The sequence below is a fragment of the Suncus etruscus genome, chromosome 1 (assembly GCF_024139225.1).
Source record: "Suncus etruscus isolate mSunEtr1 chromosome 1, mSunEtr1.pri.cur, whole genome shotgun sequence".
NCBI classification, from domain to species: Eukaryota; Metazoa; Chordata; class Mammalia; order Eulipotyphla; family Soricidae; genus Suncus; species Suncus etruscus.
The window spans coordinates 178,555,227-178,580,015 of NC_064848.1; the positions used below are offsets into that span (position 1 = coordinate 178,555,227).

At 34.6% G+C, this 24,789-nt stretch overlaps 1 protein-coding gene across 1 annotated transcript in view; it reads right to left on the reverse strand.

Moving 5' to 3' along the window:
• STXBP4 (syntaxin binding protein 4) overlaps window positions 1–24,789 on the reverse strand; it is a 101,154-nt gene that overhangs the window by 66,176 nt on the left and 10,189 nt on the right. Inside the window, 5 exon segments of the mRNA XM_049772783.1 lie at window positions 7,406–7,466; window positions 9,153–9,375; window positions 10,087–10,193; window positions 19,086–19,218; window positions 23,229–23,359. Of these exon segments, the coding sequence (XP_049628740.1) occupies window positions 7,406–7,466; window positions 9,153–9,375; window positions 10,087–10,193; window positions 19,086–19,218; window positions 23,229–23,272 (568 nt within the window). The 5' untranslated portion in view covers window positions 23,273–23,359.

Here is a 24,789-nt window from a genome sequence, read left to right on the forward strand (position 1 = left end):
ATCAGCTGGGTGCAAGCCTAACACCCGGCCGCTTGTGCCACTGTTCCAGCCCTATATATGCTATTTTTTTATTAAACAGGAGGGTAATATTTTAATTTAGTAGGCTTCCAAGAGATGATGTTCAAATATCTTCCACCTATTTTCAACTACATTCTCTGTATACTTTCATTATATCTATAAGAGCCTTTGGTCTTGCATAAAACAGAGATCAGATGCCATAGTTTGTGAAAACAATTTTTTGGGGTAATTCATGTTAATCCTTTTTATCTAAATTGTCACTATTCTAAGTACACTCTTAAATGGTATTTACCAGATCTACATAGAAATTAGAGAAAGAGAAAAAGCTTTTTAAAATGTCACATCTTTATGCAGTGTCTTAATTTTTTTTATCTCTCTGAGCATCTGTCTCTAAGTACAAAATGATTTGCATTCTCTTAACATAAGAAGTGCATATGAAAATAGTCTTCCTCTAAACCTTTAACACATCCCTAACAGTCTATATAAAATTGTGAATATAGCTTATAGGTGTCAAGATCATTAAAAAAAGAAAACTGGTTACTGACTTCTGGCTTCAAACCTTGAAAAACACTGATTCTAGCATAACAAAAATTTCATAACTCTGATAAATACTAAGAAAGTTTACTTTATTATTCTGACACATAATTATTGTGCCTGGAATTAAAAAATATAGAGATATTTTCCTCACTTAAGATGTGTCAATGCAGAAAAGACATCTGCCCTCCTTGTTCATTGCAGTACTATTCACAATAGCCAGAATCAGAAAACTGCCCAAGTAATTGAGAACACATGAGTGGATAAGGAGACTATGACACAACTACTTGATGGAGTAGTATGCAGTTGTTAGAAAAAATAAAGTCATGAAATTTGCTTATACATGAATAGACATGGAGTGTATCATGCTGAGAGAAATGAGTCAAAGGAAGAGGGACAGACACAGGGTGATAATCTGTGAAAAGTAAAAAATTAGTATGACAATAATACCTGAACACAATATAAATGGTCTGAGGAAATGAAGTTAGGAGAGAAAAAGGACCACTATGACAAAAATAGTTAGAAATGACCACTCTGAGCAAGAACTGGGTGCTGAAAGGAAGTAAAGTAATATGCATGTTGTCCCTTCTATAACAGTATTATAAAACAAGGTGCCTAAAAGGAAAAAAGGGGGGAGGAGAGAAAAATAGAAGTAGGCAGGATGGGGCAGGGGAGAACTAGAGAACTGGAGAGAAATTTGGGAAAATTGATTGTGGGAAATTGCACTACTAAAGAAATGGGGTTTGGATATTGGAACATTTTATGATTGAAATTCAACAATCAATGACTTTTTAACTCTGTGTCTCAGGGTGACTTAATAAAAAGAAATGTGATGTCAAACCCATAAAGCCTGAAATAAAAGAATAGCGTGTAGCGGAGTGGTAGAGAAGACTAGCAAACAGATAAGGCACTACTTTCTATTTCTGAGGTTTGGAATATTAGGATTAACAGTATTTCTAGTATGGTGCTACATGTACAATTAAGGAGCACTAATTCTAGGAGGATCCTAAGTTAACCTAGTTATTGTTTTAGACCATGGCTAACCCTGGGTACAAATTAGTCAAGTTTTAGGGCAGAATGGATGGAGAGGGATAATAGTGGAGACAGAGAAGAATTATATGCAATACCTATATATACCAAGCCATATGCTCTCACTTATGTTTTCTACATGTAAATATAAAGATTTATTATATAAAGGTATAAGAGATTAGCTTTTACTTATACTTACTTTTAACCAGGAAGTACACTGTATACCTAAGCTCAATATTTTTTTTTACCACCATTACAGTAACCTTTCATAGTTCACCACAGGATCACCCATCACCATTATTACAATTTTTATTTAAAGAACTATGATTTACAAAGTAACTGATAGTTGCATTTCAGCATATATTTCAAAACCAACCCTATCACCAATGTCAACTCCCACATTCACTCAATCTTTGCTTTCCTTCCACCCCTTGCTTGCTACCTTGCTCCTGGACAGGTACATTACAAAGTTTAGTGGCTGCAGCTTTTTTTTTTTTCCTTTTTGGATTTGGGTCACACCGTGTGACGCTCAGGGGTTACTCTTGGCTATGTGCTCAGAAAGTGCTCCTGGCTTGAGGGATGATATGAGATGCCAGGGATCGGACTCAAGTCGGTCCTGGATCAGCTGCATGCAAGACAAGTGCCCTACTACTACACTATCACTCCAGCCAAGTAGCTGCAGCTTAAATCTCAAGTTTTCAAAGTTGTTGAGTCGGTGCTTCAGGTTTATTGCTATAACACTCTCCCATATCACCAAAATAGTAGAAACCCTGATTTCTGTTCCCCCATTACTTCCCTTTCTCATCTTCTTTCTTCCCACATTGATTCCTTTTCTTTTTCCTTCGTAAGCTCTTAAAGGATGGTCTAGACATCCCCCTTTACTACAGGACATTTCCTCATGTAGCTATTCTATATAACACAGAAAACTGAGATTACCCTGTCTTTCTTCTACTGACTTACTTCACTCAACATATCTTCCAGTTCCAACCAGGTTGTAGCAAACTGCATAATCATCATTCCTTACAGCTGCATCATATCCTATTGTGAATATATAGCACACCTTCAGAATTAATTCATCTTGGACACCTAGGTTGATCCCATATCTTAGCTATTGTATTCAGGCAGCAATGAATAATGGTATAAATCTATCCTTTTGAATAAAATTTTTTTAAGTCCCAGTGGTATCCAAATGTAGAACTGTTGGGTCATATGGCAACTCAATTCCAAGTTTACTGAGGAATCCCCCACCCTGTTTTTAAGTAATAACAGCAGGGTTTCTTTTTTTAATCTTCATATGGTCATACCACATTTTGGGGAAAAATTTGGTATGTAATCTGCAATGATTAAATGATGAAATGTAGATGTTACTAGTGCCATTCCCAAAGATGAACAAACCTGGCTCCAAATGGTAAAAAAAATTTAGTCCTAGATCACAATGTTGGTCATCATATTAGAATCAACTAGTTGGTGACTATGTTAGGATTTTATTTTGAGGGAACTCCTGAAGCCAATGTCTTAAATGTGCCAGTATCATCCATCACCAGTTTTCTCATTTGCCCAAGAGGAAGAATAAAACAAACCACCATCAAAGTTGTAAAGGTAAAATATAAAAAAATCATAAAAAAATTCTATTAAAGCATAACATTTTATAGTATAAAGTTTTAGATTCTATAAAACTATTATTTTAAAGTATAAGGTTTTAGACTCTAATAAGTCTATAAAGGAACTAGTTCAATATAAAAATTGAATATAAAAAAATAACTCCTTTACCTAACAAAATATAACCATAGCTAAAAATTTCACTTTCTTTTAGACACTTTTTCTGCAAAACCTTCATTTTTGATCCCAACCTGTTAAAGGACAAATCCAGCATGACTTGGTAACTCAAGAGTAATTTCCCCTAAAAAGGTTCTCAAAGACAGCCTTTCTCATGCCAATGGCATCTTTCAATTCTAGCCTCAAGCTATTTATCTGTTCCATTCAGAGAAGACAAGACTTTTTGAAAAATAGCTTATTAGAACTTGGATCTTCAGTTCTTTCCTATTTTCTCTTTCTTTCTTTTGTGAAGTAAAATGGTTTCATTTAAAGAAAATTACTAAGAAAAACATGAAGGAAGAGAAAGAAAGAGGCATATATATTCAAGAGAGAACATGGGCTTCTTCTGATTAGATCCTCAGTTCTTATTCCTCTTTCTTTAGGAAAAAAAGAGAGAAAACATTTTAAAATGGCAGGATCAATATCATTTGTTTAATAGATGGTTCTTCCAGATGTAGTTTTCTCTATCACTTCTTTCAGTTTCAAAAGTCTTAGTATAGAATGGTATTATGGTTCCCTGGTACGAATTGTCCTTAGTATAGGACAGTGAAAAGCTTGTGCTAAGGTTAAAGTAACTATAGTCTTTAATTATAAAGTATGTTTCTCTGGGAATTTCCTTAGCATTCTTGTACTTCACTTACAGTGAATGCAGTATTTTGCTAATGGCAATAGTAAATGTCTCTACATTCAGAGTAAAGATACATATATCAGAATAGTGTGGGTTTTAAAAATTCTAACCACATTTATACATTGAATGACACTGAGACATCAATGTATAGATCTACCTCATGAAATTTGTTTGATAATGTTAACATTATATATCTTGTTTATATTTTTAATAAACACCACCTGGCTAAAGGAGTTTAAAATTAATGCTCAAGAGTCTATTATAAGGAAAAATTATAACAAAGTGCTTAAAGAAAAAATAAAATGTTAAACTAGAAATAATTTTAGAGTTGATCTTTCCGCCAGTCCCTCAAATTTCTAACATCTTGCCTTCTACATTTATGTGGAAGAAAGAAAATAAAACTAAATCAATGCTGTTTTTGACTTTATTTTAGTATTTACTTCATATAGTTTGCTTAATCATATTCTTCACTAAGTTACTTTTCTATTATAAAATGATCTACGTTATTGGTCTACCTACCTACCTACCAATTGATGTTTACCTGTCTTCAAGATATAGATGTCACTTATTTTTTCCAAAAATATTTTCTTTATTGATTTTTGCATATTGTAACAAGTCCTTTACTATACACTAGCTTTAAGAGTGGAGCAGGGTAAAAAAAAAAAAAGAGTAGAGCAGGGTGAGGGGAGATGCAGAATGGAATCACTGGGAAACTTTCACTTCTTTAACATATTCTGGGATACTCTTCTAGCCTGCAGGTTCTGTAAATAATCATCACAACTAAATTTGTTAAACATATATTATCTATGAATTGTAATGCTAACTCGATTTGGAATGACTTTATTATTAGAGGAGCACACCTAGCTGTGCTTAGAGCAGGGGTCGCAAACTCGCAGCCCTCCATACAACGTTTTGTGGCCCGCGGCCAGCCTTCAAATACCGCAGTATTCACGATTATTTGCTTACCGAATAATCGCAATAAAAATTGCATTAGTAAGAAAAAAAATCACATTAAATATTCGCATACCCCGAGCAGTTCCGTTCAGGGTATGCAAATGTTTAATGTGATTTTTTGCGATTTTTTTTCTTACTAATGCGATTTTTTATTGCGAATATTCGGTAAGTGAAATCCCTTATGCGGCCCTGCCTCACCTCGACTATGCCTCCTGCATCCCCCAGGTAAAGTGAGCTTGAAACCCCTGGCTTAGAACTTACTTCTGGCTCTGAGTTCAAGGGATCACTCCTGGTCGGGCTTAGGGGATCACATAGGGTATCAGTGGTCAAAACCAGGTCAGCTATGTCCACAGCAAATGCCCTACCTACTGTACTATCATTCTGGCTGATTAGCACGATCTTATATGATATACATAAAAGTCACAAGGTGACTAACTCAAGGTTAGAGCTAATAAAATGGGAACACCTTGTTCTTAATATTATTGGTACAAGCCTGTGTGCTCTTTAGGCTACTAAAACCACTTCTATTTTAATTAACATAGAGCACTGTAGGCACAGAGAACTAATATTGCAGCTATGGCACTTCCCTTGCTTGCAGATGACCTGGATTTAATCCCTGGAACCACAAACATGTGGTCCTTTGATCCCCAGAAGTTCTTTGTTATAGGCTGTGTGCTTACTTTTTTCCCAAATCCCTGTGTTAAAATCCTAACAGGAGATTCAGAGGTGGGGTCCTTGGGAAGTAACTATTTCATTACTGGGATCAGTTAGGAGAGAGCCCCAGTTCTATTATCTCTTTAATTCTTACCATGCAAAGAAGAGTCTGATACTAGAAGAGGGCTCTCACCTGTACTATCCTGACACCACAATCCTTGGGATAAAATGAGAAATGTTAGTTGTCTCTAAACTACCCAATCTGTGGTATTCTAGTAGAGTATTCTATGAAATTCCTTTTTTGGTTGTTGTTTGTTTGTTTGTTTGTTTTGAAGGGGCTCACACCTAGCAGAGCTCCAGGATTACTCCTGGCTCTGCGCTCCGAAATAGCTCCTGGCAGGCTCAGGGGACCATATGGGATGCCAGAATTCGAACCACCATCCATCCTGGGTTGTCTGCATGCAAGAGAAACATCCTACTGCTGTGCTATATCTCCGGCCCCAGTATTATATAATATTCTATTAGTGGCCAGAATAGACTAATATGCAGTGTGAATTCTACATCACTTCCTTATTCTGAATCATGGTCTAGAGCTAATGCTATTAAAAATTTAAATATATAACAATTGTTACTATTATGTAGACACATCTCTTTTATTTATTCATTTATTTTTGTTGTTGTTGTTGTTTTTGGGCCACACGCAGCATTGCTCAGTGGTTACTCCTGGATGTCTGCTCAGAAATAGCTCCTGGCAGGCACGGGGGACCATATGGGACACCGGGATTCGAACCAATCACCTTTGGTCCTGGATCGGCTGCTTGCAAGGCAAACGCTACTGTGCTATCTCTCCGGGCCCGACACATGTCCTTTCTATATAGTTTTTTGAATGTTGTATTTAACTTTTGAAGGCAATTTAAGAGAATATTTTACTTAACATATGATATTTGAGGGCTAGAGAGAAAGTATGGGAGGTAAGAGGCTTGCCTTGCTTGCAGTTGATCTGGATTTAGTCCCTGACATCACATATGATCTCCTGAGCCACACAAGGTGTGGCCCCAAAATAAACAAACTAAAAATTAGTATTTGAGTAAACATGTTAAAGATTTATAAAAAATTATACTTATTGGTAATCTATATAGTTAGTGCTTTATTCATTTAAAATTAAGAATGATGCTAGAGTTTATCTCTCAAAAATACCCATCCATTTTTTTTTCTTAAACTATACTCCCTTCCATAACATTTCTGATATTGCATTTGCTATACCATATCAGTAATTCATTAAGAGGAAATCTTAAGTTATAAAAATTTTATATCTTGAATTATAGAAACTCTCTTTCAATAGTTCATTGACTATAGAACTTCATAGGTACTGTTATGACAACAATTTTTTTAATATTTCAACTTTTCGTTAAGAGAAAATTTTAATAGAAGTCATGATCCAGGGGCCAGAGTGATAGCACAGAGGTAGGGCATTTGCCTTGCATGCAGCTGACCCAGAATGAACCTGGATTCAATCCCTGGTGTCCCAATATTGTCACCCAAGCTGGGAGTGATTTCTGAGTGCATAGCCAGGAGTAACTCACTGGGTATGGCCCAACCCCCCCAAAAGGTATGATCCAATAGGACCACTGCACAATACATTTATTTTAATTTTTATTTATGAAAAAGAGGCATAATGTATCCTTCTTTAAAGTCTACTAAATAAAATTACATACTCCATTTAAAGAGTAACTGAAAACCATAGTAATAAATATGAATTAAATATACATTTACCTGTATTAGAAATATCAGTAGGGGTGTTGTTCAAAGATGTAATTGGAAACTGTTCTGTTTTCTTGTATTCCATTTTTATGGATGAAAGAAAAAGAGGAACATGAATTATCATTTTCTAAAGTTGGTCAAAGACCAGACTACAATCTCACATTAACATAGGAAGAATAGTTAAAGAAATGAAAAGTATTTCAAAATTTATCAAACATCAATAATTTTGGCCTACTTGTCTATAAACAAAACAATTCAGACTTAAAGATAGCAACTGATATTGTTCAAGGACAATAAAATAAAAAGTCGTATAAAATACCAGTCGTATAAAAGGTATTTTAACTCTGAGTATATATAAGGGCTAATAGAAAATGATTACTTTGTGGTTAATGAGTATATCCTTCAAACTGAAGTTACTTTGGATAAGCTACTATGCTGATGAAGACTATGTACTTAGCTTTCCTATTTCATTTTCTTATTTTATTGCTGATATTGATTTAAAGACTATATGCTTTATTTTATAACTTTGATTTGTTTAGGGCAAAGTAGCAATTAGAAATCAGTGATATGACTGAAGTAGAAACTTTTTTCTTTTGCATAAATTCAGTATTGTGAATTATATTTTAGCACATCTGCATGAGAAAACAAAATCTACCTACATAAGATAGTCAGAAATAATCTCACTGTGTAGGAAAGAAGCAAAGGAACAAAAAGGATGTTTGCTTACTTTTAGTGATTAGAAACCAGAAATAAAAATAAACTAACTGAATCACAGTACTGCCTATCTGAACACAAATTTATTTTCAATAATAAATTCTGATGACCTTAAGTGGTATGTTGACATCTTTGTGATGTTATTATTATATCTTGAAAATGTCTAATTAATTTTTGGAGTCACAGGACAATACTTGAAGAAGGATATTATTAATATAACAGGTAGGGCATTTGTCTTGACCCACCTGGGTTTGATCCCTAGCACTCTGTCCCCCAAACCCACCAATAGTCATCCTTAAGTGTAGAGCCAGGAGTATGTTCTGAGTACGGCTGGGTGTGGCCCAGAAATAAAGCAATAAACAAATAAATAAAACTTCATTAAAATAAATTAAAGAACAATAATGAAGAACAATTGTTCTTCAGTTTTGTTTAAAGTATCTTAGATAATTAAAAAATAAAATAATATAAATTGAAAAAAAAACAGGAATAAAAGCTTCTAAGAAAATATCATTGTATTAGCAAACTGTACTATAATGTCATATACTTTTTCCTGAAGAGGGTTTTGAGTCACTCTGTAGCACTCAGGGTAACTCCTGGCAGGATTGGGGGACCATATGGGATTTCGGGGATTGAACCTGGGTTGACCGTGTGGAAGACAAATGCCCTACCTCCTTCCCTAATTCATTTAATTTTTAAATTAAATGTATAAATACTATTTTACAATGATCTAATATTATAAAATAACTTTTACAATGTTATAATGATAAAATTTTAAGAATAAAGATGATAAGCATAAAGCACATATGGGATAAGAGGTGGAGTGATAGTGCAGCGGGTAGAGCATGCAACAGTGGCATACAGCAAACCCAAGTTTGATCCCCAATATTCCCATATGTTTCTGAGCACTTCTAAGAGTAATTCCTAATTACAGAGCCAGATGTAACCCCTGAGCACCACAATGCAGCCCAAAACACAAGACAAAAACAAAAACCCAGCATATATGAGACTAAGAGAAGGCTTCATAAATTCACCTATTTAAGTTTACCTGATTAATCTTAATTGAAGGTAAAATGACATTGGTAGTATCTTTGGGAGTGGATGAGGTCTTTGGAATCAGGTTTTTAGGAGATGAAGAAAGAAGATTCAATGTTAAGTTTTGAGGTCCATATTCTCCTGAAGTTTGTATGGGAGAAGTACATGATGGAGTCTCTGGATAACTGTTGCCAGATTTTTGCCTTATGAATGCTATCTCCCATGTAGATTCTGACCTAGCAATAAAAAAGAAGTCAATTAATGAAAACCTTATGAGCATAGTACAGTCTAATTCTAAGATAAAGTTTCAAATATCAGGGCCTAAGGAATAGTGCAGCAGTAGGGAGTTTGCCTTGCATGTAACTGACCCAGAACAGACCTAGGTTCGACCCTTGACATCCCATATGGTCCCCCCAAGCCAGAACAATTTCTGAGCACAAAGCCAGGAGTAACTCCCCTGAGTGTCACTAGGTGTGGCCCAAAATAGCAAAAAAAAAAAGTTTCAAATATCATTAGAAATATTTTCTTTTTAGGTAGCTGAGCATAGCAGGTAAGGAAGGTGCTTGCCTTGCATGTGGCCAACCCAAGTTCAATTTCCTATAGCCTATATGATACCACAGTCCATCAGAAATAATCTCTCAGCAAAACAAACAAACAAAACCAAAAAATTCTAAAGACAAATTAAATAACTATTTTTAAGGAGACATGCTAAATGATTCATTCTTTCTTGTTTTGTTTTGTTTTGTTTTTGGGCCACACCCGGCGGTGCTCAGGGGTTACTCCTGGCTGTCTGCTCAGAAATAGCTCCTGGCAGGCACAGGGGACCATATGGGACACCGGGATTCGAACCAACCACCTTTGGTCCTGGATCGGCTGCTTGCAAGGCAAACGCCACTGTGCTATCTCTCCGGGCCCGATTCATTCTTTCTTATGGACAGAACAGTTACCTCAACTTGGCTCTGGAAATTATGTCTTTGGCTTCTTCAAAAGATACACCAATCATAGACTCCTTGTTTATAGAGACAAGTTGATCTCCTGGTCTCAAATGTCCATCCTAATAAAAACAGTAAAATTTATAGTGAAACTAATGAAGACTTTCTTATAATATTTAAGAAAAAATAAAGATAACTGAAGACTAAAAAAAGAAGTAAAATCATATTTCTGGTCTGGCTTTCATAACTATGTGCTCAGTGTAGCACAATGTGGAAACAGGACAACTGAGCAGCCTATGTAAATTCAATACCATGGCCAGATTAAGATATCCAAATCAGTCTACAGCAGGGGTCTCAAACTCGAGGACCACAGGCCGTTTGCGGCCCTCTGTACAACACTTTGTGCCCCTGCCCTAGAGGAATCTTTTTTTGTTTTGTTTTGTTTTAGTTGTTTGGGTCACACCCCCCAATTTTCAAGGCTTACTACTGACTTTGCATTCAAGGATCACCCCGATTTTGCCTCCTGCGGCCCCCAGGTAAATTGAGTTTGAGACCCCTGGTCTACAGGATCAATGAGTCAAGTTAAGCTGACTCAACACCTATTTGGAAAAGAGTGAAAAAATGACCAATTTCGCAAATAAAAGAAGAAAAAGAAAAAAGAAAGGAAAGGAAAAGAAAGGCTCAAGGCACTGACTAAATTTGTAATAAAACTAAATAAGACTAAAAGTAAAAACTACAAAAGTTGAGAAGAAAATGCTCTTTGAAGTGAGAACATACCCCCTCTTCTCCAAAAAAGAAAAAAGGAAAGAAAAAAGAAAATGATTTATCTTTTACTTCATCAAACTCTAGTTCTCCCTGAAGATCTTCAGATTCTGAACAGGAGGATAAGGAAAAAGGGAGAAAAGCAAGCTATTCACATAAATCTTCTAAAATGTTCCATGTCAGGAACTAAATTAGACAGCAAGGACAGTTTAAAACTGAGAAAGAAGACAGTCAAAGGATGCAATTGAGAAATAAAAGGACATCAAGGACTCAACATAAAAAGCAAAAAGTATAAAGAAAAAGCTTTGTCATCTGAGTACTTGTCAGATCAGAATATATTGAGCAGGTATAAAAAAATGAATAAAAGCAGTGAACAACAAGAAAGACTAAAAAAGAAAAGAAAAGAAGAAAAAATATATAGAATAAAAATTTCAAAATGAAAAAGAATTAAAAACTAGACCATCATCTGAATTTAAGTAAACTTCATAAAAAACAAGGAAATATCTTACTTCAAATATTATTTACTAACATGTGACCCTTTGGATAACTGATCTTTGGACTGTGATTTTATACATAATCACTGAATTACAATTTGTATTTTTGGTGCTGGGGATTAAACCCATGGTCATACTCATGCAAGGCATACTTCGAATCACAAAATCATATCCCCATTCCCCCCTATTTTTTGTGTTTTAAAGGCATTTCCTATTATTTCTTCCAGTGGACACTACGAACATAGGAAAATAAATAACATAAAATATATACAAAAATTTTTATAAAAACAGTCTTTCTCAAACACTGTATAAGAGATATCATCATGTAAATTCACAATCACCCTACATCTTTCTGACATATAAAATTATTTAGAAATTAAACTAAGGGTTCAAAATGGTAGTGACAAAGAGTGAGAGAGAAAGAGAAAGAGAGGATATTTACCTATTTATTTTATAAAAAAAAATCTTTGGTGAGTACAGGTGTAAAGAAAAGTACATAAAAGTAGAGGTAGGTAGGTGGTAGCAGTGAGGTCAACCTTCTACATTTTTACATTTCAGGCAGCAGAGGGAAAAGCTCTCTGGGAAGGCTATTTTACATAGTAATGTACACTGAAATAGCAGTTTCCAGTAAGACAAGTCAGAGAGGAGATGGAGATTAATGCCTTCTGACTGTGACTTCTGGTATTTACATAGATTTTTCTAAAAAAGTGTTCACAGCAATTTTTTTCTTCGCTTCTTAGAATAAGATCTTAACTGATCATGTGAATTCTGAACCTGTTTGAAAGTCAGAACCTGCAAACTAAAACATAACTATTTTTGTAAAAGGCTGGCATTCAAAACCAGTTAATCCTGTCCCCGCTAGATTAATGTATATATGAAGAAACTAACTTCAGGGATATTTAGAGAAATCTTCCACAGGGTCTACATTCTGATTCAGCAGTTAGTGAGCAACTCTACAGCACGGCAGGCATCGTGCCAGAACTTTCACATGCCCAAATTCAGAGTCTGAAATCTTTCACACTGACATTTATAAAGATGCTGAAACACAAGCTTCGCTGACCATTAAACATGTCTGTAAAAACTACCAGCACTGTTTACTTCAGATTATAATAACCATTACATAGTTTTCTAAATAAAGTATTATGTTGCCAGAAACCATTTATATAGTTTGACTGTTTTAACCAACCTGTTACTCTGAAATACTATGGAAGCTTTCTGCAAGCTTTCAGAGTCCTTTCCCATACGTTGAATAACTGTCAAGAGAGGTATCCTTCTTTAGTACTGATTAATAATAACTAAAATTTATGCAGATTAATTCCATAAGACTCCATTTCCAGACCAGAGTGTTAGTATGACAGAAAGGGCCTTTGCCTATACATCGCTGTTCAAAGTTTGATTCTCAGCATCACAGATAGACCCTGAGCACCACCAGGAGTGATCCCTCATATCAGAGTAATGAGTAACCTCTGAGCACCACTGGATATGACCCAAAACAAGCAAACAAATAACAAAAAAAGGACTCCATTTCCTCAGTTGTAAAGTAGGGACAAGTATCACACAATATTGCCATAAAAACCAACTAGATATAAAAAAAAAACTTCTAACATAGAGAATTAGCTAAAGGAACCTCTCTACTCAGCAGAGACAGAAGTAATCCCTGAGCAGACTCAGGTGTGCCCCCAAATAAAAACAAAGTCAAACAAAATAAAAACACCTGCCCTATAAGCCAAAACCCAAAGTGATCCATGGGGCCACCCATGGTTCCAACTGTTGTATGGGTGCTACACAATAAAATGTGCAACCTTCAGAGCACAATCAAGGTGCTTGTGAGCACTGCATCTGGACAGGGTGAGCAACCACCTCGAGTACTGAAACTGAAGAGATGTAAGAAATGTGAGGAATGTGAGGAGTGTAGTCACAGGAAGCCTGTGTGTGAGCTCCCCAGCAGCACTCAGTGAGCACAAAAACCACACTGTGCATAAATACTACAACTAAATAAGTACAGCCCAAGGTAAGCACAACAGACACTGAAATAATACAGCAAGAAAGAGAAGGGAAGGAGGAGTAATCATTAAAAATACTCCCAGCATAGTATAAATATTAAAGAAAGCCAATGGGAACCACTATTCATTTGTTACAGGCATTTATTCACACTGATAGCAAATTTAACCCCAACAACTATAGAAAGTCACTTTTTGGACAAATGAATCAGTAGTATTGACTTGGGAGTGGCTAAATTAATATACTCTATCAGGAAAAAAAAATCAGTGTGATGATTTAAGTGAGTTGAAATGCTTTTGGAGCAAAGAATAAGAAACAATTAATATGATGTAAGTAGGGGCCAGAGTAATAGTTGGTAGGGCATTTGCATTGCATGCGACAACCTGGGTTCAATCCTTGACATTCCATATGGTCCCCTGAGCCTGCTAGGAGTGATCCCTGAGTACAGGGTCAGGAGTAATGCCTTGGCACTGTGTGTGGCCCAAAACTCAAACAAAAACAACAACGAAAACAAAATCTATGTAGGTAGTTGGGGTAAACTATAGAAGACATGACGTTTGAATTTGGCTGTGAATTTGAGAGTTCATTAGATAGTGAAGTGGCATGGTGGGTGGTGGTATTCTAGACAGAAATTAGTGTGTGCAACAGCATACCAGACACAATCTTTCATACCTTAGTGCTATTACACACACTAGTAAAAAATGTTGCCCATTACAGTAAGAGACTGATTTTGTCTATCTCAACTTTAGCTCTGACCATTTGTTCTATGTATGCATGTATGTGTGTTTACAATACCTGTGTGTTTTAATATGTATCTTAGAATCAGCTAAACGAAATGCATCAGTCTTGAAGAAAATCTATTTGAAAGCAGGGTTAAGATAGCTAACAGGGAGAACCGGCTCTACTCCTGTGATTAAAACAAATCTATACCAAATCTTGGATCAAGCTACAGAGAAACTGACATGAAAGAAATGAATACAGCTTTGTTCATCAGAGTCACAGAAATGGATAAAAGGAGAGCACCCAGATGGAAGGAGAGATGTCCTTGCCATGAAAGAAGTCTCATGAGGGTATCTGACAGTCTATGGGGGTGCAGCTAAACACATGAAGTCTAAGAACATACATAAAATTTAATACATTTATAAACTTGAGAATTCCTGTATTGTTAGTCCTGAATACAATAATACTAAAATTATAGCCATGAAAGCACTTAAAATATTTCAAAAATATTAATAGCAGTTCAGTTCAACAATTTAGTGAGGAAAAGAAATGTATGAACCTTTCTCCAATTCCATGCTAAAATATATTAAGTCGCCTTGCATGCAAAAGGATGGTGGTTCGAATCTCAGTATCCCATATGGACCGCCGAGCCTGCCAGGAGCAATATCTGAGCATAGAGCCAGGAGTAACCCCAGAGCGCTGCTAGGTGTGACCCCCCAAAAAAATATATATATTAAGTCTTTTGTGAATATTAGAACTTTATGAAGATGAATAAGCACTCAGAAGACAAAAATACTAAATTTGAAACACTTTTAATTCAAAATAAAATTAAAGCATATAAAATAAAATTACAACCATTTTGTATTTACAGAGTAAATATGCAAGTAACTATATATACTGAATATTCATACAATTCTCACATGTAAATAAATATAAGTACTAAAAATGTCTGGATTCTTCTGTATACACTTTCATCTATTTGGCTATTTTTCTTCTGTTTAACAACCAGGAATAATCAAGAACCATTTATAACTCTGTGCTGCTCTCTAGTGTCCATTTAAAATATTAATTTACTTCATGGTTTACTTTTTATTAAAAAAAAAAAAATTAAGAGCTCACTACCCTCCACAGTGGCCCAAGTATCCCTCTGTACTTTTGCTTGGTATATGCAGTCCTCCAGACAAAATATTCAATTCTAATTACCTTGAAAATTTGTTATTCTCTTATTATGTTTCTTTTTTAATCTCCTAAATGGGATAAATCTCTTTTTCTAATTGTGGTGGTGGTGATAACTACAAACATAGGTGAATTAAGCTAAACTGGAATTCTATATAATTTTTAATAAATAATAAATTGATTAAGGTAACATTTTTAAAAAGCTCTTTAATAGGAATGCAAATTAAAAATTAATACATGAATAGTTCTTATTAATGAATTTTTGGATTTATATAAAATAGAAAAAATACTACTGAAGGCTGGAGCGATAGCATAGTGGTAGGATATTTGCCTTACATATGAATGACCCGGGATGAACCTGAGTTTGATCCTCAGTATGTTCCCCCGAGCTTGCCAGGAGTGATTTCTGATCGAAAGGCCAGGAGTAACCCATGAACGTCTCCAGATCTGGCTCACAAACCCAAACCCACCTCCCCCCAAAATCTTACAAATATTAAATTTAGTAAGAGTGAAGATAAGAAAAATTTAAGGAAAGACTCTGAAAAGGCCTATAAAAGTATAAAAGTATTTTGAGAAAGGAAATACTGGCCTTATGTAAGAAAATACTATGTTATGGACACTGCTTAAATATCTGCATTAATAAGTAAAGGATTATAATAAAATCTCTGTGGATGTAAATAACACATGATCAGATATATAATATTTGATATAAATAAAATGTTAAGTCATTATTGAAAACGCATAAAATCCCTTAGTAAACTTGTTTTTTGTTTTTGTTTTTGTTTTTGGGCCACACCCGTTTGATGCTCAGGGGTTACTCCTGGCTATGCGCTCAGAAATCGCCCCTGGCTAGGGGGACCATATGGGACACTGGGGATAGAACCGCGTCTGTCCCCTTGCAAGGCAGACACCTTACCTCTAGCACCACCTTCCCGGCCGTAAACTTTTAATCTAGTAGAAGGCAACCATAAGTGCCATGAGTGAATGATACACTCATGGCCAAGTGCTGAAGAGTTTGTCTTGCTTTTTACAAAGATTTAATGCTTCTTACAAGACTGGCTTCAAGGCTTTTAGTTTCCTAAGCTACTACCCATCCCTGAGGCTCTCTATCATTCCTTCAAATATGAATGACAGTCTAGCTGGAAAGAATATACCTGATTACATGTTCAGTTCATTGAGTTTTTATTTTATTTTATTTATTTATTTTTGCTTTCTGAGCCACACCAGGTGACGCTCAGGGTTACTCCTGGCAATGCATTCAGAAATTGCTCCTGGCTTGGTGATTATATGGGATGCCATCCTGGGTCTGTCCTGGGTCAGCAGCATGTAAGGCAAATGCCCTACCACTGTGCTATTACTCCGGCCCCAGTTCTTTGAGTTTTTATATTATATCCCTCCTTCCTCCTCTTCTAGCTTGTATAGTCTCATTTGATGGATCTAAGGTAAATCTTGAGCTTTCCTTTGTATGGAAGTTCCTTTTTGATCATATTGCTTTTCAATATTCTATCTTTACCTTTGGGTTTTTCTTTTTAGTAGCCTTTTAAAAAGTGCCATTCTAAGAAAGCCAGCAATACAAAGGATAGCCTATGGGTATAATTTAAAAGTCTGCTATAAGTGATAACACAGATGACATGTCACTCAGCAACATCCTACCAATTTATTATTTAAACTAAAAATACTATTCATGTGAGTATAAAAGTATAAATGGTGTTGCCATAAAAATAAATGTTATAGCTACTGTGATCTACTTATTGCAATATAGCAACTCTAATTTTAAAAATATCTCAGCTACACTGAAAACAACATATACAAACAGATATAGTTCTCAGCTTTAAAACTAGAGAAATGCTAAACTTCTCACGTCTTAAAAGAGAAAAATGTTATTTTATTTGAGTTTAAGTTTAGCTTAAACATGTGCTAATTTGGTTAGTAATTTAAAGTCAATAGTCAAAACTTTGTATTATTGTAACATCTCTATAACATGGTATGGATTTTTAGAAAGTTCCTTATCCAATCAACAAACCAGAAAGAATTAAAATATTTCTATTATTTTAAAGGATACTGATACTTAATTTTTTCCTAGTAAGAAAAAAGAATATAGTTGAATGAAAAAGCCATTTAGCGTTAGGAGTAAGGGTTAGGAATAATGGTTAGGTTCACAAGTTTTAAGGGTGACAAGGTTAAATAAGAACAACTACTTATTTACTACTTATTTAGCAACACAATTAGAATAGGTACAATAAAAACAAATTAAATGATAATGGAATTTGTTTTCATTCTATTTGGTTAAATATTAATAAAAGAGTTTAATACTTTCTATTTCTCTTCAGAAATGACTAGTGTAATTGTGACAAAAGACATATCTGATAAAATTAGTAAAAACATAAATAACAAATAAAGTATAAGATAAATATGTAAGTATAGTGTCCAAGTAAGATTTTTTATATTAAACTTTAAATTTGGATCTAAAGTTACTAGCAAGAAAAGCAAAAGAAACTTACCAGATACACATTTCTTACACCGAAGAAGAAAGTAACTCTCTAATTCTTAAAAAATATTTTCTGAGGGTCAGAGAGAGTACAGGGACTAAAAGTGCAATCTGTGACACCATATATTGTTTCTTGAGCAGTGGCAGGAGAGATCCCTGATCAGAGTTAAGAGTAAGTCCTGAGCATAGCCAAATGATAATTCCACCTCCCCACAGTTCTACCAAATATTTTTTTTCTGGTCTTAATCAATGTAATTTCTCATACAGTTATGCATATAATATTTATGTGGGTAACTATTAAGTGATAAAATTAACACTCAAGAGAATTACAAACTCAAGAAAAATTATTTAGAAATCCTATGCAAACAACAACAGCAATACACACACCTTTTTTTGTACTTTTTATCTCTAAATATACTTGCTATTAAGCTTTCTCTTCTTTTTTCTTCTCTTTCATTTTATTTTTTATTTTTCTATTTTCTTTCTATTTTTCTCAATAACTTTGCTTTCCTTTATCTTAAAACAAATGTATTAGGATTAGTTATGTCATCTATGTTAGATGCATTTTCTTTAAATAAAAATATTATATACATATACATATACATATACATATACATATACATATACATATACAACCAGCAGCACTCAGGGGTTACTCCTGGCTCTATGTTCAGAAATTGCCCCTGGCAGGCACAGGGGACCATATGGGATGCCGGGATTCGAACCACCATCCTTCTGCGTGAAAGACAAATGCCTTGACGTCCAATGCTATCTCTCCGCCCCAAAATTTAAAGATATTTAAAAAAAAAGAAATGAGTGGATTTTACTAACCAAGTTTTTATTTTGTTTAATTTGCCTTGCCTGTGGGAGCAGTTAAATGGGTTTTTTTTTTAAATGGGCAATACAAACTCCCAATGGGCAGTGGCAGCTTCAGATGGAATTGAAGAAGACTACCAATAGTTTTTCCTGAAAACAGAGTGGAAATCATGAATGTTTGATAACCACTGCATTAAATAGAGTTCAACTATAAGTAGTCTAACTTAATGCAAAAGCAAAGTAAGGAATGGGTGATAGGCATTCAAATATGTCTCTCAGCCATATTTAGGATGAGAGTGGAATAGCATATATAAAATATATAGCCTTTAGTTATAAGCAAAATCTTATTTTTGATACTTATTTAGTGTTCATTTCTTATCCTTTCGTAGGCTAATACTCTTTAAGGATCTACAAGTCCTTCATCTTAAACTAAGGAAGGATCACAGTCATTCAGTCAATACTAAAAATTAACTGATGAATCAGGAAAACAAACATTTCTATTGACTTCTTTACAGACCATTTATTGATAAGGAGTTATTTTTTATTTTCATTTTTACCTTATGACAGTCTCCTCCAGGAATTATTTCTTGAATATATACAAAGGGACCTTCATTTTGATTAATTCCTCCCAGGATCTTCAGACCAAGGTCAGCTTTCCTGGCAATTGTAATCATATGAAAAGCAGGATTCCTAAGTAAAGTAAATTATCACATACAGATTAACTTAGACACCAGTACCTATTTTTCTTTAAATTAAACACTAAATCTTATTCTTAGGTCTACATATCACAAAATACTCCGTACATACTAGCAACAACATTTCAAAAAGTAAGTGAGACAAAAGCAATCAGATTTTTAAGTGTACTTTTAATTTTTTCTACTTAATAACTAACCCATAAAGGAGTTTATAAATAATAGCATTTATATATTAACAGTCACATCAATATTACTTTAAACATTGCTTTAAATTATTAAATTAATTTAGAGGTAAAGGACATACCTTAGAGTTAGGAGAGCATGCCTTGCAAGCACAAAGATTTAAGCTTGATCCCTGGCTTTTATTTCTTTCCCTACATCCCATCCCAGCTGAATTTGAGCCCAGTGGGCCCTAAGCACCACTTGCATGGTTCTGACAGCCCCTCATACTGATGGGTCCCAGCCATGCTATACAGCTGGGTACTAGCAACCAACCTGTCTGGTTGTATGTATGTATTTTTTAAGACAGCCACTTAAAGAAAAATAAGCACCACTTCCAATTGAATAATAATAATAAAAAAAAACATTAATCTTTTAATTTAGAAATTTTCTCTGAAACAAAGGCCTGCTCTCTGGAACTAGATAGATAGTATAGCGAGAGGACATTGCACATCTGATCTGAATTAATCTCCAACACCACTGAGCATCACCAGGAATGACCTTTGAGCACAGAGCCACATATAAGCTCTGTGTAATGCCAGGTATAGCTCAAAACAAAACAAACACCCACCAAAAATTTTTTTAAATTAAAGTCTTTGTTCTGACTATATCATCTGCCAGACATAAAAGTAATGCCACTAGGAATAAAGAAATTGTCAAAAAAACTCTGCAAAATGTATATATCCTCATAAGTTGTACTTCTGAATACTCTAGTCAGAACAGGGACTTTTTCTGATCAAAGACAACTTTGAATAAAGTTTGAAATAAAGTCTTAAACTATTTGCTTATATCTACTGTGCTGAATGTTGTACTGAAGAATAAACATACATGATGCAATTAAATTTAATATTTGAAAAATCTCTAAAACCTTTTTCTTAAAGGACCAAAGTCAGAGAATATTAATATGGTGACCGAAGGTCACAAAGCTCAAAAATAACAACATGAATACAGTATGTTTTATTTCAGAGGCAAATGTGGTTTGAGATCTACCTCATTTGTGTTTTAAATGAGAGTTCAATACAGGCTTCCAGCTATCTTCAAACATATCAAATAACTGAAACTGCTGTTAAAAAATTTACTTGCCTTGCATGCAGCTGACCCAGGTTCACTTTCTAGGGTCATATATGTGCTCCCCCAAGCCTTGCTAGAAGTGATCCCTAAGCACAATGCCAGGATATATAAACAAAACCACTAAGATATAAACAAGAATAAATACAGTTTAAAAGTGATTTCATGTCTTTCATATGATAATAGTTTTTAGAAAAATCTTCCTTAGCTTCTACCATGAAAATTCCAGCTATATCTTTAAGAAAAAAAATTATCTTTAAAACTTAAATTGTAAATGCCCAGGGATGTGACTTAAATGGTTAGCACCTAACTTGTAGGTAAACTTGTAGGTAAAATGGGCAAAGGGATTAATTACATGGTAATGGACAGAACCTAGACTTTTGGTGGTGATCATGACATCATGCATATATGCGTCAAAATATAAAATTCATGCCTAAAATATTTAAGTCTACAATTATAAAAATTATTGCAATTTAAAAAATGACAACACTTTTTTTTTGCTATCAAAAACAGTTCTGTACTAGGAGTTGAAAGGAAGTAAAGTAATATGCATAAAACCCCTTCAGTAAAAGTACTTCAAAGCAGTGTGTAAAAGGAAATAAAGATGGAGCCTAGTAGCTGGAACCTTGCTGTTGGGAGACTCTTGCTTCAATTATGATTCTTTCTGATGGAATTGATCTTTTTTCTTAGTAACTACAGAAAACTCAATACTATGTCAGAGATTACAGCTATTTAACACCAACGCAGAGAGCTCTGTACATGTAGCTAGCTATTTGAATGCAACAACAAGCAAGCCAGACTTGGGTACCTGGGAGATGGGAGCTTTCCAGTGTTTCTAGAAAGAAGCAATGAGGTTAACTAGCCTGACATCCTTCTCAAGGAAAGATCTGTGAGTTGAATACAAAGAGCTGATATATACTAGTTTATTGCTTATGAGAGAATAGAAGAATGCCAACAGTACAATGAATGCTTGTATAAAATAAAATCTGTGAAATATATAATCATCATATGTATATATATAAAAGCATGCATATTTGAATAAATGCATATTCTCATGTTTATGTATTTACTTATATAAAAAACAAAAAGTAATCAAGATCAAAACAGTTATTTATAGGAGAAAAGAGGGTTCTGAGCAAAGTATAAGAAAACCTCACTGTGGGCCTGGAGAGATAGCACAACGACATTTGCCTTACAAGCAGCCAATCCAGAATCAAAGGTGGTTGGTTCGAATCCCGGTGTCCCATATGGTCCCCCGTGCCTGCCAGGAGCTATTTCTGAGCAGACAGCCAGGAGTAACTCCTGAGCAACACCGGGTGTGGCCCAAAAAACAAAAATCAAAAAGAAAACCTCACTGTATGTGTTTTACATGTTTGCAAAATACCACCAGTTCTTTCCTTTCATATACACTTCCTAGGCATGTTACTTTAGTGTTGCTCCCATCAAAACATAATGTCGGGAGAAGAAGTTCAATGGCTGGAATACATGCTTTACATGCAAGAAGCCCAGATTCTATTCTTGGTGTTATATGGTCCTTTGACTCTCAACTCAAGCACCCAGTCAGCACCTGACATGGAGGCCCCCAAGTATACATATATATATTTATTATTATATATATTATTTTTGTAATATACATTATATTATATGAAAATATATTATATAGCATATTACATGTTATATGTAATATTATATCAATATATTATATATAAATAATATATAAATATGCATCGTTATAAAATATATATAATAAAATATATTTTTTAAAAGATAGCATCGCTATTTTTTTAATTTGGACTAAGGTATGTGCATTGCTTCAGCTAATACATCGGCAAGCATGAAAGAAAGAGAAATTTGAAAAACACTGTGTCTGTGACTAGGAACCATTCAACCTGAGTAAGACTCTTGGATTAGGGAAAAGATCAAAAGAGAGCTCCCATCAAGTCTTCCAGATTCAGGGCCCAGGATATGTAAATGAAGTTTTCTATATCATCTAATGCAGATGTAAGGAACAATTTTGTCAACTCACAGAATCCTAAGGAAGAATGAATGCTGACTTGAGGCTCTTTGGGATGGTTTGTTACTGAAAGACTAACCTTACATTATACAATTTTATACTGAAATCATAAAATATCTTATATATTAAAAAATCAGACCACATTTCAGGCTAGAGTGATAGCACAGTGGGTAGGGGGTATTTGCCTTGTTTGTGGCCAAACCAGGTTCGATTCTCAACATCCTATATGGTCCCCCCAAACTTGCCAGGAGTAATTTCTGTGCACAGAGCTACATTAAGAAAAACAATCTCTGAAAAAATGCTAAAGTGAAATTTATCCTAAATGCTTTATTAAGAAAGGTAATTTCTGATCAATTTTCTCATCACTGCTAGCTTGAACCACAGTTGAGCTACATAAAAATTTCAACCGAAAGTTCATTAATATCATACATGTTTCAAGTGATGATAGTTCTTACATCCTAAATTAAGAAACTATTTTTCAAGTGGCGGGGTGATAAAGCTCAAAGGGTTAGAGCATATGTCTGGCAGGAGAAGGCCTATTCAGTCCCTAGTACCACAAAACCTCCTCATCCCTTACCCCAACTTCAGCACTGCTTGGATGACTCTGGTGGCCCCTGAGCACCACTAGCCCCTAAAACAGCACTTCATTACTCCTGAGCACTGTCTAGGATGTCCCACTCTACCCCCTACTTTTAGAAAATTACTTTTGAAGCAGATCAGATGATATCACAGATGCATCTTTATTCATGGCTTCACCACAGTAGTCTTGGATTTAACAGCTGTGTAAATGAAGATCTTGTATGAAGACTCTAGGAATTCTTATTTTCCTAAGAATGTAAAAGTAAAAAATAAATGGTTGTGTCAATCATATTTGATATCAACTTTACCTGAAAGAATTATACTTAAATTTGGCACATAAACAATAGTTGACTGTCTAGAGAGATTAGGTATATATAATACATATTTTGGAATGTGGTTCTTTAGTCACTGCTTAATATCTGAGAAATGAAAGATGAAAGTGAGGAAGAGAGAGTGTTAACTACAGGGTCCTATGTATATCACTGTCCATCTCTCTCTATATATAAAATCTACATTTTCTGGCTAAAGTGTTATTACCCACATAACAAATGATTGAGAAAATACCTTATGATTACAAAGACAGATCACTGTATATAGATTATATGTTAAATAAATAAGAATTTCTGAACAAAACAGAAATGCCCAATGTCTTACCATATATCTTGTGGGATTCCTGCAGATACTCTGTTACATTGACTCACATTACTCCACTAATCTCTTCCTTTCCTAGAAGAAAGAAAATTATGATAGCCAAATCTCATAGTCTCAGATAGCTCTACTCTAAAAAAGACTTGCATTGTCTTTATGGAAATTTAACACCTCAGAAATAAATAAAAAACAACACATGAATAAAGTTCAAAAATTTAGTTGAAAAATAATTCAGATAATGTAGCAGGAGTTTATTTAAAAGAAATAATATTCAGAGAGATTGCTCTATACAGTAGGTATACCTTGATTATTCTGATGGTTTTTACAAAAGAATAAACATGAGGAAATCTACCAAAAGGTCTTATTTTAAATTGTCCTGCCTGGTGAAAAAATTAGTCATATCAGGGGTCGGAGAGATAGCATGGAGGTAAGGCATTTGCCTTGCATGAAGAAGGATGGTGGTTCAAATCCTGGCATCCCATATGGTCCCCAAAACCTGCCAGGAGCAATTTCTAAGCATAGAGCTAGGAGTAACCCCTGAGTGCTGCCAGGTATGACCCAAAAACCAAAAACAAACAAACAAACAAAAACTAGTCATACCAAAATAAAGTTAATCTTTAAAAATCTGATTCTTATATCCTGTGCAAAAGTATAAAGAGTAGCACATTTGTCTTGCATGTAGCGAACATGTTTCATCTCCAGCATCCCATATTGTCTCCCAAGCATCACCAGAAGTAAATTCTGAGTGCAGTCAGGAGCAAAACCAGTTGTGGCATTAAAAAAAAATATGATTCTCAATTTTAAATGGGACCTTGAAGTGACAGTTATCCTCTTTCCCTCCAAAGAATACAGAAATAACACAAGTGCAAAGAGTAAAAGAATGAGCCAACAAATAAAAATTTTCAAACAATTCTGAATGATAAAAATAAATGGCACAGTAATAATTGATAAAGGAAGACTGCAGGTAAAAGCTAGGAAAAAAAGGCCTCTATACTACTATTAAATTTAAGTACACATACAGAAAATTATTGCAAGAGT